This window comes from Bos mutus, chromosome 9 (genome assembly GCF_027580195.1).
Source record: "Bos mutus isolate GX-2022 chromosome 9, NWIPB_WYAK_1.1, whole genome shotgun sequence".
Classification (NCBI taxonomy): Eukaryota; Metazoa; Chordata; class Mammalia; order Artiodactyla; family Bovidae; genus Bos; species Bos mutus.
In genome coordinates, this window is record NC_091625.1 from 68,691,576 (window position 1) to 68,709,880 (window position 18,305).

An 18,305-nucleotide genomic window follows, 5' to 3' on the forward strand; every position below is an offset into this window, starting at 1 on the left:
CCCTAGTGGCTCAGATGGTAAAGAGCCCACCTGCAGTGCAGGAGACCTGGGTTTGATCCCTGGGTTGGGAAGACTCTTGGAGAAGGGAATGGTTACACCCTCCAGTATTCTTGCCTAGAGAATTCTATGGACAGAGGAGCCTGGTGGGCTACAGTCCATGGGGTTGCATAGAGTCAGACATGACTGAATGGAGATTTAAACTTGGGAAAAGGAAAGCTAAAATGTATCTGGATGATATAATTATATTTCTAGAACACCTAAGAGAATGAACTGGAAAGTTTTTTCTTTTTTATTACTAAGTGAGCAAGTTCAGTAGAAGTAGCTTAGTTCAAAACTAATGTATAAAAATCAGTAGGCTTCCTACATCCAAACAGCTACCTGAAGATAGAAATGATACTGACAGAAAACATACCAGTGTGCAACAGAAATCCAGTGATAAAATACCCAAGGAATAATAAGTAACAAAAAATAAGAAAGATCAATGTTTAAAAAAAACTATGACATAAAACTTTTTAGATAAAATGTTGCAGTGGTATAACAAAGCCAAGTTTCCTTTGGCATGATCCCATAAACATACTAACCAGATTTTTAAAAACCAAATTTGTAAGTTCATAGGCAACATAAAATATGTAACAGTAGACAAGAAACTTTTGGCTAAACAGAATGAGAATGGGCTAATCTTATCAGATATTCAAATATACACTTTAATACAAATGCTAATTAAATCAGTTTGGTTCTGGCAAATTAATAGACCAATCAATGGAACGAAATGGTAAGTCTTAATTTTGACCCATATGCACATGAGATTTGGTATATAGTACAAATATATGAAATTAATATGTGATGGAAGTAGCATTTTAAACCAAGGAAGGAGAGATTGGTTACCTGTTCAACAAAGTAGATATTTATCTCAGTTCTTACACAAAAAGAAATTCCAGATACATTAGAAAATTAAAATGGAAGAGAATTGGAACATAGAATTATTGAAAGAAAACATGGGAAAATTTTAAAATATGATCTAATCTTGAAGATCTTTCTAATGATCATATGAGGGGCCTTGACCTTCCACGGCTTGAAGTGGAGCTTAGCTTTCCAGGCAGAGACTGGGTCACATTGGAGAGAGCACCAGATCCTAGCCACTAGACCAGTGGTCAGTGACAAGGGCCCTGGCCCTTCAGAAAAGAATTTCCACAAGGGAGGAAAGTAGTGAAGCAGGTATTTACTAGGAGGAAAAGAGAGGATAGTACCTGTGGATAGTCACACAGGACACAGGTGAACTCGCCCACACAGAGAGGGAGAGACGTGCCCTTGTGGTAGTTTAAATCACTTATATGGGACATTCCTTCTGACTTTTCTTTGGCCAGTCATTTTGGTTTGCCTGGTTCACAGCCTATATCTGGGCTTCCTTGGTGGCTCAGTTGATAAAGAATCCCCCTGCAGTGCGGGAGACCGGGGTTCAATCCCTGGGTTGGGAAGATCCCCTGGAGGAGGGCAGGCAACCCACTCCAGTATTCTTGCCTGGAGGATCCCCATGGGCAGAGGAGCCTGGCGGGCTGCAGTCCATGGGGTCACAGAGTCAGACAGGACTGAGTGACTGAGCACAGCACAGCTCTGTCCATATTTGGTAGATCTCAGGATCCTCCTTTGTGTGTGCGTGCATCTCTTGACATCACACCCGTTTGACCAACAAGGAGCCTTTCTGCATGTGTGGTCAGGGAGGTCTTCTGACTTGAGAATGAGAAGTATGTGGTCTGGGCAAAGCCCAGCCACCTCCCTTAATTGTCCTGCTATTCTCTCCTTGGAGTTTCCTCCACAGGGAATGAATCTCCAATTGCTTTACCCTGGGGTGGGGCGGCATCTACCTCCTGCCTCAAGGCCATCAATCAACATACTGATATTTTCTGTTTGCTTAAAGATACAATCAAAAAAAGTAAAAAATATAAATTAACTATGGTTGCCAGCATATCACTACCAGAGAGCTGATTTCTTTGGCATATAAACAGCTTGTATAAATCAATTCTAAAAAACCAAATGAGAAAAAATTCTCCCCTTCTATGGAAAGTAGTATGAGAAATCCAACACTGGGCTTACCTCTGGGAAGGGGAACTAGAGAAACCATGAGTGGGAGAGATTTCCTCTTTGTACTGTGGGGTTTTTATAATACCTTGAGCACAAGTAGTTCCGAAATAAAGATGAGAGAAAGACAGATTGGGCACCGAGTACTTTTTGAAGCTGGAAGCTTCAAAATCTGTTTTCCCCAATTCCCCTTGCTGCCTGCCACCAACCTGTACAAGTAGGAGAAGAAGGGGAAGAAAACGAAAATAGAAATAGTTACATGCATTTCCACTGCCTTCTTTTTTTTTTTTTTTTTCTTTAAATACATTTACCATTAGCAGAGGCTTCCCTGATGGCTCAGATGGTAAAGAATCTGCCCACAATGTGGGAGATGTGGGTTTGATCCCTGGATTGGAAAGATCCCCTGGAGAAGGGAACGGCAATCCACTCCAGTATTCTTGCCTGGAGAATCCCACGCACAGAAGAGCCTGGCGGGCTACACAGTCCATGGGGCCGCAAAGAGTCAGACACAACTGAGCAACGGACACACACACCATTAGCAGCTTTTCTCTAAAGGACCTATGGAAAATGTCTTGCTCTACTCACCGCAGGGTAGGCCAATAAATCTGAGACAAGGTATTGAGACAAAAGGACTTTATTTGGGAGCCGGCTGACAGAGAAGATGGCAGGCTAGAGCCTCAAAATAAGCACTTGTCAAGGCCTGGATGGTTCTTTTAGGGATCAGAGAGGAGACGGGAGGTGAGGAAACAAACAAAAAAACATTTACTTCTTACAGATAACTTCTAGAGCAGCAAACTTCAGGCAGGGGCATGTGTTAGTTTCACTTCCATACAATCCTTCACTGGTGGGTCAGGCTATCTCCTTGAGGCAGGCCATGATGTTACCTACAAAAACAAAAGTGGCTAGATTAGGGATCCAGTCACAGAAGCAAATTCAGTATGAATTCAAAATTAACCCTTCCTGATTACATATCCTCTAAATGCTGAAGGACTTTTGTATTTCCAGGCTTAATAGATTGCTTTTGTGTGTGTGTGTGTGAGTCAAGAGGAGTTTGATCTTGCCATCCCTCACAAGGCCTCTCTTCATACCACTTTTTATCTTGCCTGAAAGGCATTCTTGCTCAGATTTTACTTACGGGAAAAATAAGTAAGTTCTCTAGAGGGAATGATGGACTTTGAACTATTTCCTAGTGTTTTTCTAGGATTTTAAAAATGCTACATAGCTTAGAGCTACTGAAATTTGATGTACTATCTTGTTACTGAGGATTAAAAAGATGACATGTGTGTGTCCGACTCTGTGCCCCCATACACTGTAGACTTCCAGGCTCCTCTGTCCATGGGATTCTCCAGGCAAGAATACTGGAGTGGGTTGCCGTACCCTCCTCCACGGGATCCTCCCAACCCAGGGATCAAACCCGCGTCTCTTTTGTCTCCTGCATTGGCAGGTGGATTCTTTACCACTAGTGCCACCTGGGAAGCCTGAAAGATGACATGGCTCACCTCTAATTTAAATGGTGTTTTTGCTTCCCTGGTGGCTCAGAGGTTAAAGTGTCTGCCTGGAATGCAGGAGACCTGGGTTCGATCCCTGGGTCAGGAAGATCCCCTGGAGAATGAAATGGCAACCCACTCCAGTACTCTTGCCTGGAGAATCCCATGGCGGGAGGAGCCTGATAGGCTACAGTCCCTGGGGTCACAAAGAGTAGGACACAACTGAGTGACTTCACTTTCACTTTCCTCTAGTGAGAGATGTTCCTTCTTTACAGTAGAGAAGAAGGTAAGACCTTTTGCCTTATTAATGGTATTGGCACAGCTGTGTCACACGCAAAGCTGATAGATGTATCAAGACACTGGCTTCAAAGTGGAGCAGCTGAAATCGAAACTTCCTAGTGCACTCTAGCTTTCCCCCTCATCTTATAGGAATATCAGCCTGTGTTTGGATTTTCCAGGCATTTAAAATAACTGGAAAGGACATTACTACTACTTAGAGTCTCACTTTCCAAAACCATCTTCGAAAACATGGTCATGCTACCTGTAAGTGAAATTACCAGATATGTTCTCCTGCAGAGGAGGAATCCATATAAAAGGTCCAGTTTGTGATTTAGATACTTCAGCTCTTTTTCCAGGAGTATCTCAGCTAATTTCGTGCACCTTAGTAAGTCTGTGATTTCTTTAGCTTCTTTATACCAATTCCAAGTCCACATCCTGCCAGGAAATGCAGTGAACATGGGTCATTACAGTCCTTACAAAAACTTCTTCAGATTCGAAGAACTGGGGTCCAGGGTGAGAAGTATATTTCTACTTTGGGGAAAATAAGTTCTGATATCTTCTGTTCCTGCAGAAAATGTCTCCCACTGTCTCTCCGCAGGGTTTTACCTAACAGCTCATTATGGAGCTGTTATTTGGCCTCCTGAAGATTTTTGTGTTCTGTGGGCTTCCTGGCTTGTAGCTCTTAGAGAAAATTGTTCCATGTCATTGTTGCACAGCTCATGATTGGTTTAGGCCCATATTTTATAGTTTGTCAGGCCGGCAGGTTATGGAAGCATCAGTAACAAAGAATATATATAGATTTCCAAGTGCATTCTACATTCTTAGCATTTTCTGTATGTTTAGAAGGTACTTGACCATAAAGTGACATTTTTTCTGGGTATCGTGTTGATAATTATAAAAAATTCTGTATATCCCCTTAGTTCCAGCATTCATGTGGAAGTTGAACTATACTAAGTATAAGAATTGATACTTTTGAACTGTGGTGCTGGAGAAGACTCTTGAGAGTCCCTTGGACTGCAAGGAGATTCAACTAGTCCATTCTAAAGGAGATCAGTCCTGGGTGCTCTTTGGAAGGAATGATGCTCAAGCTGAAACTCCAGTACTTTGGCTACCTCATGCGAAGAATTGACTCATTGGAAAAGATTCTGATGCTGGGAGGGATTGGGGGCAGGAGGAGAAGGGGACAACAGAGGATGAGATGGCTGGATGGCATCACTGACTCGATGGATGTGAGTTTGAGTGAACTCTGGGAGTTGTTGATGGACAGGAGGCCTGCAGTGCTGCAATTCACAGGGTCGCAAAGAGTCGGACACGACTGAGCAACTGAACTGAACTGAACTGAAGTATAAAGAAACCATTCTCTCCAGGGCAGACCAGCAAAGGTCTTCAGAATGTACATAAAATCATAGCTTAAATTTGTCACAAAATTCACATTTCTTGAATTTTCGCTTTCTATCAATATCTTCCCTAGTTCTCATATTCCCAACCCATATTCTTCATTTTCAGTCTGTTTTATGTTCAGGTGTCCCAGTGGGAACAGAATGGTGCTTGCAGAATTGATCAGATTACTCAGGCGTTTGATTTAATTGTGTCATTAAAATAAGTAAAAATATCAGATGAACTGGTTTGGGTTTGTCTACTTTGTTTTTATTATTGCTAATATTATTTTTTGACACAGATGTATCTAAATCTCAACAAATAGAATGAATTGAAAAAGGAAATCATGCTTTATTCTTTTGGTAGTATATTTCCCACCTGTCTCTCTCTTATATACACTCAACTCTTCTTGCAACTACCACATTTTTAATGCTTCTAGCACTAAAATACACAGATTCCACTCAGATAGTTTTTGACTGTAAATCCCGGAACAAACTTGCAGTCATAATTTCCTTCCCCTGCGCAGTGACCCATCACTAATTATTTAACTCAATATATTAAAATATGTTTTTAGTTTGCCTACCTGAGCAATGAAAGGGTTAATAATATTGAACAACGAATTAATAATAATAGCTACTGTTCATTGAGAAGTTATTTTAACCAACACTATAGTGGACAGTTTATATATATATATATATATACACACACACACACACACATGCTATGCTAAGTCACTTCAGTCGTGTCCAACTCTGTACGACCCCATAGACGGCAGCCCACCAGGCTCCCCCGTCCCCGGGATTCTCCAGGCAAGAACACGGGAGTGGGTTGCCATTTCCTTCTACAATGCATGAAAGTGAAAAGTGAAAGTTAAGTCGCTCAGCCGTGTCCGACTCTTAGCGACCCCATGGACCGCAGCCTGCCAGGCTCCTCCATCCATGGGAATTCTCCAGGCAAGAATACTAGAGTGGGTTGCCATGCCCTCCTCCAGGGGATCTTCCCAACCCAGGGATCGAACCCAGGTCTCCTGCATTGCAGACAGATTTTTTACCATATGAGCCACCAGGGAAGCCTTTTCATGTATAAATGTGTGTGTGTGTGTGTGTATAAAACTTAGCTTTATCCCTAAGAAGATCTTAAAGTCAGACACAGATGCTGACCGTAGCTCCCAGACACTGAACTGTATTATTTCCTCTGCCTATTAACAACCCTATCGGTATTATCCTCATTTTACAGGCAAGGAAACTGAGGTTGCAAGAAGATGAACCAGTTTTTCAAGGATAGTTGTTAAGTGATATGCAGGGATTCAAGTTCCCTCGGGTCTTCTGCCACCAGTGTACTGTATCCTCTCTATTCAGGACAGGTTTTGTCATTTTATACATGGAGGAACCAATGTAACAAAAATTTAAAACAACATGTCCAAAATTGCATGGCTATCAAGTGATGAAGCAAGGATGTAAAGTCTTGTCTTTCTGATTTCAAGGTCCACATGCGAAACCATTATGCTACACATTAAAAAATGATTTCTATTCTATCCTTATTTTTTAAACTTTAATATGATTGAGCTATCAGTCACCCATAGGCATTTTCTCTTTCAACTCTGGGAAGTATGTAGATTAGAAATACTCTTCTAAAAAAGTTTCAAATGTCTCTACAGGGAAGAAAGTCCTAAAACTGTTCTAGCTTGAACAGAAAATATTTCCATCTGTCACATTTGTGGATACCACATGGGGTTTTTATATAATGCTTTTGTTTGGTCCTGAAAGCATAGATTAATTTTTACTTCCCTTTGGCAGATAGCCGTACCGTCTGGCAACTTGTTAAACCTTGAGATAAGAATAAAAATTCAAACAAAAAAGTAAGGCGATATCAAGTATATTTAAAATAATAGGCAGACTTCAGCTGAGAAGATGAAGAAAACCCATGGAGCAAGGACCCTTGTGAAACAGTGAGAAATAATGATGACTTTGAATCTGTGTGGCAAACTTCTACTGATGCCCCAGGTGTCCATGACCTGCTGCTGCTTCTTGGAAGCCTCCCTGATTCCTCCAGATAGTATGGAAGAGCATTCTGTTGTAACTTCATCAGAGCTGTTCATTCATTCGATTTTAAATGTATACTCTGTGTTCCCACTGGACTGCATACTCTTTGAAATCAGGGACTGAGTGTTATTATCTTTGTGTCCCTAGTACCTAGCATATTTCAGTTGTATTTAAGCTTTCATCAAGGCAGTTCACAGTCAACAGATAAACTTGCTGAGCACTAATTACATTCTAAGCACTGTGTGAGGCCTTGGCAGATAGCATGAAAAATAATAGAAAAAAGGCGTCTAACCAAGAATGAACATTGGACTTGGAGTCAGAAAACTTGAATTTCAGTCTTGTTTTCTGCTTCTTCATTGTTGGATCTTAGACAGCATTCTTGGTTCTTAGTTGGCTAGAAGGAATGTCCGGATTCAGAGTCTTCTAAAGCTTTTAACTCTCCAAATCTAGTTACTTCCTCAGATATAAGGATATGAATACATCTAGAATCACATCTGGTGGATAGTAGGCTCATGTGTGGTCAAAAAGTAGGTCAGTATGGTTAACAGAAGACCTAAGTGTACAGGAATAAACTTCCTTCCATGAGGGTGTAAATATTAAAAACCGGATTTAGGGCTATGAAAAGCAAATCTAGGATGTGCTTAAACTTGTTAAAAAAAAAAGAGTAAAGGACAACAGAAATAAGGTTTTTAGAATTACAATCAGAGCAAGAATAGGAGAGGATAAACCTGATGTTTAGATGAGATGGTGTAGTGTTGATAATGTAACACACAGGCAGAAATCTTCTTTGTCAAGGAGAAAGAGTTTTTGGCTGAGATGTGTAGAATAAAAATGGTCTGGAGGGGATATGAGCTCAAGGTGATGAGTAGATGGTAATGGAGTCCCTGAAACAATGCAAGAGTCTGCATCTCTAGCAAGAAAGGTAGCCAATAAGATTGAATTCCTACTGATGATTTCTGAGCTCTCCAATGAATGGGTATGATCACAGAGGCCCGGAGATGGCCCAATAGCATCCTGGTTTGCAAAGTGAAGAAGCAAGCATGTTGTGTGAAGTTGAAGCTGCTGATCCTAATAGCTAGCAGTTTTGCTAGCAAAATTGTAACTGATTTATGAACACTGAGGATGAAAAATAGGATAATTGATATATAGCTAAAAGTTCAGTTCAGTTCAGTCACTCAGTCGTGTCCGACTCTTTGAGACCCCATGAATCACAGCACGCCAGGCCTCCCTGTCCATCACCAACTCCTGGAGTCTATCCAAACCCATGTCCATCAAGTCAGTGATCCCATCCAGCCATCTCATCCTCTGTTGTCCCCTTTTCCTCCTGCCCCCAATCCTTCCCAGCATTAGAGTCTTTTCCAATGAGTCAACTCTTCACATGAGGTGGCCAAAGTATTGGAGTTTCAGCTTGAGCACTAGTCCTTCCAATGAACACCTAAGACTGATCTCCTTTAGGATGGACTGGTTGGATCTCCTTGCAGTCCAAGGGACTCTCAAGAGTCTTCTCCAGCACCACAGTTCAAAAGCATCAATTCTTTGGTGCTCAGCTTTCTTCACCATCCAATTCTAACGTCAATACATGACTACTGGAAAAACCATAGCATTGACTAGATGGACCTTTGTTGGCAAAGTAATGTCTCTGCTTTTTAATATGCTATCTAGGTTGGTCATAACTTTCCTTCCAAGGAGTAAGCGTCTTTTAATTTCATGGCTGCAATCACCATCTGCAGTGATTTTGGAACCCAGAAAAATAAAGTCTGACACTGTTTCCACTGTTTCCCCATCTATTTCCCATGAAGTGATGGGACCAGATGTCATGATTTTAGTTTTCTGAATGTTGAGCTTTAAGCCAACTTTTTCACTCTCCTCCTTGGCTTTTTTTTTTTTTAATAGACATTTATTTATTTTAATTGTCCTCCTTCACTTTCATCAAGAGGCTTTTTAGTTTCTCTTTACTTTCTGCCATAAGGATGGCATCATCTGCATCTCTGAGGTTATTGATATTTCTCCTGGAAATCTTGATTCCAGCTTGTGCTTCTTCCAGCCCAGCATTTCTCATGATGTACTCTGCATATAAGTTAAATAAGCAGGGTGACAATATACAGCCTTGATGTACTCCTTTTCCTATTTGGAACCAGTCTGTTCCATGTCTAGTTCTAACTGTTGTTTCCTGACCTGCATACAGGTTTCTCAAGAGACAGGTCAGATGGTCTGGTATTCCCATCTCTTTCAGAATTTTCCACAGTTTATTGTGATCCACACAGTCAAAGCCTTTGGCATAGTCAATAAAGCAGAAAATAGATGTTTTTCTGGAACTCTCTTGCTTTTTCCATGATCTAGCGGATACTGACAATTTGATCTCTGGTTCCTCTGCCTTTTCTAAAACCAGCTTGAACATCTGGAAGTTCACAGTTCACGTATTGCTGAAGCCTGGCTTGGAGAATTTTGAGCATTACTTTACTAGAACGTGAGATGAGTGCAATTGTGCGGTAGTTCGAGCATTCTTTGGCATTGCCTTTCTAAAAGCTACAAGTTAACCCAAACTAATTTTGTTGTTGTTGTTTTGGGTAACTTACAGAAGAATATCTGTCAGCTTGTCATTTCACAAAATCATATCTCTTGGGAGAATATGGAAGCACCGAGTGTAACTGACTTTCTTGCTAGACTTATTTATAACTAGTTGAATGACTGCCTAAAAAAATAGCTGCTAATCATCATATTCTTCAGGCCAGGATGCATATTTTGAGGCCCACATCTACTATAGTACCAGATACCAAGTTTTACTAGTTACTTGAATGAATATCTATATAAATTAAAAATGCCCACCTAGGAGGAGGTCTCGAGTGGAAATTCACAGGGTGTAATTCAAGTTTCAGAAGTTTGGGTGAAGCCTTGGATCATGAGAGATAGATTAAAAAACAAACTCTGTGCCCAGGTTAACAAAGTGAAATTCAGTATAGAAAACTTCTTCACTTGAATCTTTAAGAAAAGTCCCAGCCCTACTCTATCCAGGATGGTAGAGAAAGGAGGAGAGTTGGGGTGGTGATTGGTTTGTTCTGAGTCTGCCCCTTCATATCCTGAAAGGGATCTAGACAGATGTGAGAGGTCAATGCTCACCCAAGGACACACCTTCACTCTCATCTATTCCCAATAAAAATGGAAATGGAAGTCAGTTGTTTCATAGTCACCATTCTAAAGGGGGCTTCGTAGGTGGCATAGTGGTAAAGAATCCTGCCAATGCAGGAGATGCAGTTCCATCCCTGGGTTGGGAAGACCCCCTGGAGAAGGCTATTGTAACCCATTCCAGTATTCTTGCCTGGAAAATTCCATGGACAGAGGAACCTGGTGGGCTGTCCATGGGATTGCAAAGAGAAGGACACAACTGAGCAACTGAGCCTACAATCACTGTTCTAAAGGTACAAAGCATTCTTTAGGGTCTGGTGTTCTGATAGAAACAGGAATCAAAATAAGAAAAATGGGCAGGTAAAGAAGACCTCAAGTGAAAGCAAATGTGGAGGCCCATGTCATCTCAAATTCTGTAACAGCACAGGCTTTGTAGCCATCTCTGAGCTGTGCGACCTTAGGCAACTTACCTAGACTCCCTGAGCCTTAGTTTTCTCATCTGCAAAATAGAGATCATAAAGATTGTGTCCACTTCCAGAACTGCTGTGATAATAAGTATATTCTTATACCAAAACACTTAGAATGGTGCCTGACTGTGACCAGTGTGTTAGCTATTATTACTATTATTATTATTAAAACCTAGAAGGATGCTATGATTTGTTATGGTAAGAAGGCTGTAGTTTACAGGATCCCTATTCTCCCATCCCTTCACCTCCAGCCAAAAATGTGGTAAAATGTAGAATGGAGGAGATGTGGCTTTGCAGAATAAATAAACAAGTAGACTTAGGCTATTTTGTGTATACTGAATACTTTGGGTCAAGTTGACAGTGCAGTTTGATGCTGCTGAGGCTTGTGTATTCACTGCTTCTAGATTTTATAGTTTCACTAGGTTTCTATGGTTTTTCTGGTAGTCATGTATGGATGTGAGAGTTGGACTATAAGGAAAGCTGAGCGCTGAAGAACTGATGCTTTTCAACTGTGGTGTTGGAGAAGACTCTTGAGAGTCCCTTGGACTGCAAGGAGATCAAACCAGTCCATCCTAAAGGAAATCAGTCCTGGGTGTTCATTGTTAGGACTGATGCTGAAGCTGAAACTCCAATACTTTGGCCACCTGATGCGAAGAGTTGACTCATTTGAAAAGACCCTGATGCTGGGAAAGATGGAAGGCAGGAGGAGTAGGGGATGACAGAGGATGAGAAGGCTGGATAGCATCACGAACTCAATGGACATGAGTCTGAGTAAACTCCAGGAGCTGGTGATGGACAGGGCGGCCTGGCATGTTGCAGTCCATGGGGTTGCAGAGTCTGACATGACTGAGCAACTGAACTGAACTGAATTGTGATTTTCCAATATCAACCCCTCATGTACAAGTTGAGATTAATTTTCCTAAGATGACAACAAATGTATTTTGCATCTTCCTCTAACTCCACTGAGCATGAGTCTAGCATTCAAGCATTTGGGAATGACTGTTGCTACCTTTCAAGACCTGGCCCTCCGTCTCTCTCTAGGCCAGCCTGGTTCCCGCCCTTGGTGCTGTGTGCTAAGGCCAGCCAGAGCTCTGTTCCCTAGTCTTTCTTTCTTTCTTGACCTTATCTGAAGTGCCATTCACTTGCTTTCTTTCACTCTGATGAATGTTAGAATGCTCTCATCTGTATGAAGCCTGCTGTAAAAGTCCTGCCTGATGGAAATTTTTATTCTAGGGGTTATCACATTCTGTTCTATGTAGATATACCAGCCCCTTCATTAGCTTTCAAGCTCTTTGAAGCAGTGACTGAGTGTGCGCATTTTTGCTTTTCCTTTAGGGTCAGTTTGGTGCTCTGAGTCCTGAAAGAAGCTCATTTAGTGTTGAATTGTTTTGAATGGAATCAAGGGAGGACATTGACATCCAACCTGAACTTGCTAATCCTTGGGCGTCTTGGTGCCTCTGGCTGGCTGGTCAGGGTGGTCTGGCTGAAGAAACTGTGTGAGCTTTTATTTTCCCCTCATTCTGGACTTAATTTCTGTACTCCTCCAGGTGTCTTTCCTTCTCTCAGTCACACTGTTATTCAGCCTGTGCTTTTTCTTCCTGTCCTGCTAACCAGCATTGGTTCTTCCTAAAAGAACCCAGTCCTCCACTGCTCTTTTCCAGCTTTCTCTCCTCATCTGTATTTCTCAAAATATTTTTTTTTCTCTTCCATCCCCCTTTCCTCTATCAACTTAAGGAATAGAAAATGGCATCATAAGGAGAAAATGTTTTAACAAGTTGGGGAGGACTCGGAATGTATATGGAGTGGGAATTCACCGTGGTTGCTTTTAAACCAGATGCAAGCCTTTTGCCCTTGTTTTCATTCTATTCAGAAAGATTTCAGATGAAATCCTTATCCTCCTAAATGGAAATAACTGAGTTAGATGGCTGTTATCTAATCTAAGCATTTTTTTTCAAACACTCGAACTGGTATTGGGTTCAATAAAACATAGATGGACACAGCTTTGTTTTACCCAAGGTTTAGTGGGTGCCCTCAACTGTAGTGTGCATACTTTGATAAACTTCATAGGCTAGAGCTGTGGGTTAGATGATGGTTTGTTCTTCCAACATTCAACTATTTTAATCCAAGCTATAATTCCAATGAAGGATGGATTTATTCACCAGCTTGTTCAGCTAACTAAAACTGTAGGTACCATCCACCACCATGTTATTTAAACACAATTCAGAAATCATAAATAGAAATCCAAAAGGAGAGCTTGATTTCGCAAGACAGAATTTGATACCACGAAGAAACTCTTGTAGAAATTTGCCAGAGACCTTGCGGGTCTTAAAATATTCTCTGCTTTCTACTAGCCAGATTTGGCAGCTTGAGAACTATTCATTACAAATAATGACAAATATTTTACCAACTCACAAAATGTTGCTTTTTGTTTTGGCATTACATTTGTTCAAATTTTAAACTAGGAAAGCTAGTACCAAAATCCTGTGGTCATACAGAAATCTCAGGAGAAGTATTATTCCCATACTGAGCATTTTAGCAAATATTTCTTGACACTAACTATGTGTAAGGTATTATATCAAATATTTCTGGTAACAAAAATGAGAGTTAAACTTAATGTTTGACCACAAGTGGTGGAAGAACTAAGACACTGTAATATGGTGAGTGCATAGAAAATTTGCTAAAATGCTCTGAGGCACGAACTCGCGTGGGATTTGCTTAACCAGAGAAGGCTTTATAAAGAAATGGAATATTAGCTTTATAGATTAGCCAGAGGATAATATGTGAAATATGTGAAAGAGATAAAAGAGGGTCTAGACAGATGAAACACTATTAATGAAGTCTCAGAAACATTGTATGGAGTACAGGCAGTATGATTCGGTTTTAGTTTTATGTAACTGAAAGAGAGTAGTTGGAGATGAAGCTAAATTCCATGGGTCTGAAAACCCAGAGTAAAACGTTGGTGAGTAGTGAGAATATTTTACCTATTCTTCCACTCTGTAAACAACTTCAGAACCATATTTTTAGATAATTAATCTAAGCTTGATTGCGGAGGAAGAGAAATGGAGTTTGGAAGACCAGTTGGGAGGTTATTATAATAGTCTAGTAAGTGTTAATAAGAATAGCACTAAGCTGGGAAGAATAGGATTGGAATGAAGGAGTAGAATTCAGAGACATTCTATAGTGAAAATTTTTAGGATTTAGAACCTGATTAGAGGATAAGAGGCGGAAGAAAAGGAGGACTTAAAGGTAGCTATGAAGAGTCAAGCACAAGAACTGAGGCCATTGAAAAAGTCGGACAAGTCAAGTGGCGGGTAGAAGGTGAGTCCAGCCTGTGTGGAGGGGATGGAGGGGAGCTCAGCTTTGCTGGAGAAGCATGATTGTGCGTAAATATGTTCCCCAATGGGGAGCTGGAAGTGTGAAACTAAAACTCAGGCTACAGTTCAAAATACAGACTTGGGACGCATTAGCATTAAGGAAATAGTGGAAGGTGTAGGAGGGAATACGAATGCCAAGGGAGAGCATAAACAGAAGATGGCCACGGACAGGACACTTGGGGGAAGCTTGTCTACTTTTAGGTGAGGAAAAATAAGCTCAAATCGAAATAGTCAGTGAGGTCAGGAAAGAGCCATGAAGACACAGTATCATAAAAAAAGGTGGACAAGAGCAAGTTTCAGGAAAGGAGGGCTCGGGTAATATCATGGAAACAGAGAAGTCAGGAAGATGAGAATTGAGCAGGAGAAATTAAATTTGATAGTTGAGAGTTCATGGGTGGCTTTTGCAAGAGTAATCTTAGAACTGTGAGCTGATGGAATGTATTCTATTTGTAAACCTAAGGTTTGTTTGGGGCCTATTAGGTGTTTTGGGTATTTTCATTTCTTTAAAACAATAATGAAGGATGGTGTGTGTGTGTGTTTAAGAGAGAGAGAAAAAAAGAGAATATGTGTATCTTGTGGCCAGGAAACCGTTTTATAATTTTAAGCAATAAAATATAATTTTAACTGATAAAGTTACTTAAGGAAAATGTACCTTGAGCTCACATTTCCCTAATAATAGAAACACTAATTCAGCCAAAAAAGGAAATCTCTAGAATTTTATATTAGCCGATAAACAAAACTTCTACCCAAATTATGTTGATTAAAAAGACATTCTTCTGCCCCATTGCATTACACGAAACAGCAACAACAAAAATATAGAAACACTTGCTGAAATGATGAGCGTACCTCAGAACACAGATTTATCATCGTTTTCTCTTCTTTCCAGAATAAAAGACCGAGCTATGATAGCAACTGGTGGAGTGATAACTGGCCTGGCTGCCTTGAAAAGGCAAGACTCTGCCCGATCACAGCATCATGTCAACCTTAGCCCGTCGCCTGCTGCCCAGGAGAAGAAACCAGTCAGGCGTCGACCTCGGGCCGATGTTGTGGTTGTTCGAGGCAAAATCCGGCTTTATTCCCCATCTGGTTTTTTCCTCATTTTAGGAGTCCTTATCTCCATTGTAGGAATCGCAATGGCAGTCCTTGGATATTGGCCTCAAAAAGAACATTTTATCGATGCTGAGACGACATTGTCAACAAACGAAACTCAGGTCATCCGGAACCAAGGCGGTGTAGTGGTTCGCTTCTTTGAGCAACATTTGCATTCTGATAAAATGAAAATGCTTGGCCCTTTCACAATGGGGATTGGCATTTTCATTTTCATTTGTGCTAATGCCATTCTTCACGAGAACCGTGACAAAGAAACCAAAATCATACACATGAGGGACATCTACTCCACAGTCATCGACATCCACACTCTGAGAATCAAGGAGCAAAAACACATGAATGGCATCTACACTGGTTTAATGGGAGAAACGGAAGTAAAGCAGAATGGGAACTCCTGTGCTTCGAGACTGGCAGCAAATACCATTGCTTCTTTTTCAGGTTTCAGGAGCAGTTTTCGGATGGACAGCTCTGTCGAGGAGGATGAGCTTGTGGTGAATGAAAGTAAGAGTTTTGGGCATCTTGTGCCACCTTTGCTCTCTGACAGCTCTGCCTCTGTTTGTGGCCTCTATCCGCCTCCTTCCAAGACAACTGATGATAAAACCAGTGGCCCTAAGAAATGTGAAACCAAGTCAATCGTGTCATCGTCCATCAGCGCTTTTACATTACCTGTGATCAAACTTAATAATTGTGTGATTGATGAGCCCAGTATAGATAACATCACTGAGGATGCTGATAACCTCAAAAGTAGGTCAAGGAATTTGTCAATGGACTCCCTTATGGTCCCTTTGCCCAATCCCAGTCAGCCTTTCCAGCCAGTCAGTCTGATGCTCCCAAGGAATAATTCCGTTGGGGAGTCATTGTCAAGTCAGTACAAGTCCTCTGTGGCCCTTGGACCTGGAGCTGGACAGCTCTTGTCTCCTGGGGCTGCTAGAAGACAGTTTGGTTCCAACACATCCTTGCATTTGCTGTCATCACACTCAAAATCCTTAGACTTAGAGCGGGGTCATTCCACATTAACCGTTCAGGCAGAACAACGAAAACATCCAAGCTGGCCTCGGTTGGATCGAAGCAACAGCAAAGGATATGTGAAACTAGAGAACAAAGAGGACCCAATGGAGAGGCTGCTTGTGCCCCAGGCTGCAATCAAGAAAGACTTTACTAATAAGGAGAAGCTTCTTATGATCTCAAGATCTCACAATAATTTGAGTTTTGAACATGATGAGTTTTTGAGTAACAACTTGAAGCGGGGAACTTCTGAAACAAGGTTTTAATGTGGAAAACATATCTTATTTTACAAGGATATATATATTTTAAACCTATTTTCACTGGTGTTTCCTTGTTAAAATTTTGGTTACAAGCCTTTTTAATCAAATGGTTTGTAGTATGTTAGACCTGGCTGCTTAACTGTGTAATGGAGATGGTTATATGTTTGGATTACTTACTATTGCAATACTCTGTATACTAAGTGGGATTTTATTTTTTTCCAAAAGCATGGTCTCTTTTATTAATATGAATACAAAGTATTTCCATCCAAATTAAAGTTCCTTTTCTTTACTTTAAAGTTTTTTCATTGATAAACATATTCTTTCATCGATGATCATATTCTTTCATCTTGATGATCACACATAGAGCAAAGTGTCCAATTTAGAAAAGCCAGGGTACCAAAGTGTGGACTGGAAGTATAAATTCAATGCAAATAGTAGGTGTCATTTTCTGAAAAATTGCTTTAGGATTGGTTAAATTTTTAAAAGGCAAAATATCTGGCTTCTGTTCAAACTAAATAATTGAATTGGTTAAACTTGTTTAGTTCTGTGTAAGTAACTGATATGAATTGGTAAAGTTGGTTGTGACTAGTACCCTGAGCTCTAGGTAGGTTGTATTTTTTCAACATCAGTTCTATTTTAGTGATATTTTATTAAGAAACCATGTATTCAAGAGCTACAGCTGAGAATGCCAGATATTCTTAGGGGTAAGTATCAAAATGCTCTTAGCTTTAACTTTAGATATTCTGGATTGAAATTTCTTTGCAACTGACTTGAAAAATGAATGAACCAATTTAGTGTTTAGAAGTGCTATCTTGAAATAATTATATATATGAAGAAAATGTTGACTAATGAATGAAAATATATGCTAGTAAATGCTAACTAGTCTCAGTACCTTTCCCTAGCCATCTCTCTCCTCATCTAATATCCACTCATTCCTACATCCTTGTTTTCCCCTAATATTTCTTAGTTCCTGTTATTTGGAAGAAAATCAGCTAACCTTGACTTTTCTTTTATCTTTGCATATCACTAAGTTGGTGGTTGAATAAAATTTAGTCCTTGGTACATTGCCTTGAAATTTATCTTGTTCTAGAAAGCCTTATGATAATTCCAAAGACTTTCTTATGGCATAATAAATATTTAGGATTATGGTTCTCAGTTATTGAAGATAATAAATATTAAAATAGATTTTCCACCAGGAAATTTTCATGTTTTCCATTAGGGTAACCTAATTTAAAAAAATTGTTTAATGGAACACTCAGGAAATTTTACAAGTTTTTCTCAATGTGTAAACATTTCTGAACATCAGTATTGCAGTTGTAGAAGAGGAAAAGGAAAATATCTCTGTATTTGTAATTCCCCACAATTCCACCTTGTATTGGCATCATGAACTTCCCTCGATTGAGGCACAGTGTTACTTGTTAGAACATCAAACCTGTGTATTGTAATAGTGTGGGCTTAATATTTTATGATAAAGCATTTAATAAACCTCTAGTCTTAATATAAGTGTGTGCTCTTCATACATTTGCTATTATTTTTTGAATGAAATACATTTCTGCTTAAAGTACTGCTTTTCAAACTTTCAGATACATTCTACTGAAGGCGCTTGATACCCTAACATCTGCACTGGGTACTGTGGCTTCTTTATTTTCATTTAAAAATTTTTTTATTTTTGGATTAATGAGCTAGGTCCATCCATATATTGAATTAA

At 40.1% G+C, this 18,305-nt stretch overlaps 1 protein-coding gene across 3 annotated transcripts in view; it reads left to right on the forward strand.

Moving 5' to 3' along the window:
- TMEM200A (transmembrane protein 200A) overlaps window positions 1–18,088 on the forward strand; it is an 85,975-nt gene extending 67,887 nt beyond the window's left edge. For all 3 annotated transcript variants that reach the window (XM_070376661.1, XM_005907402.3, XM_070376663.1), the window contains one exon: window positions 15,112–18,088. In XM_070376661.1, coding sequence (XP_070232762.1) covers window positions 15,112–16,603 — 1,492 coding nt within the window. In that variant the 3' untranslated portion in view covers window positions 16,604–18,088. The remainder of the gene's footprint in view (window positions 1–15,111) is intronic.
- Window positions 18,089–18,305: the final 217 nt, after the last annotated feature.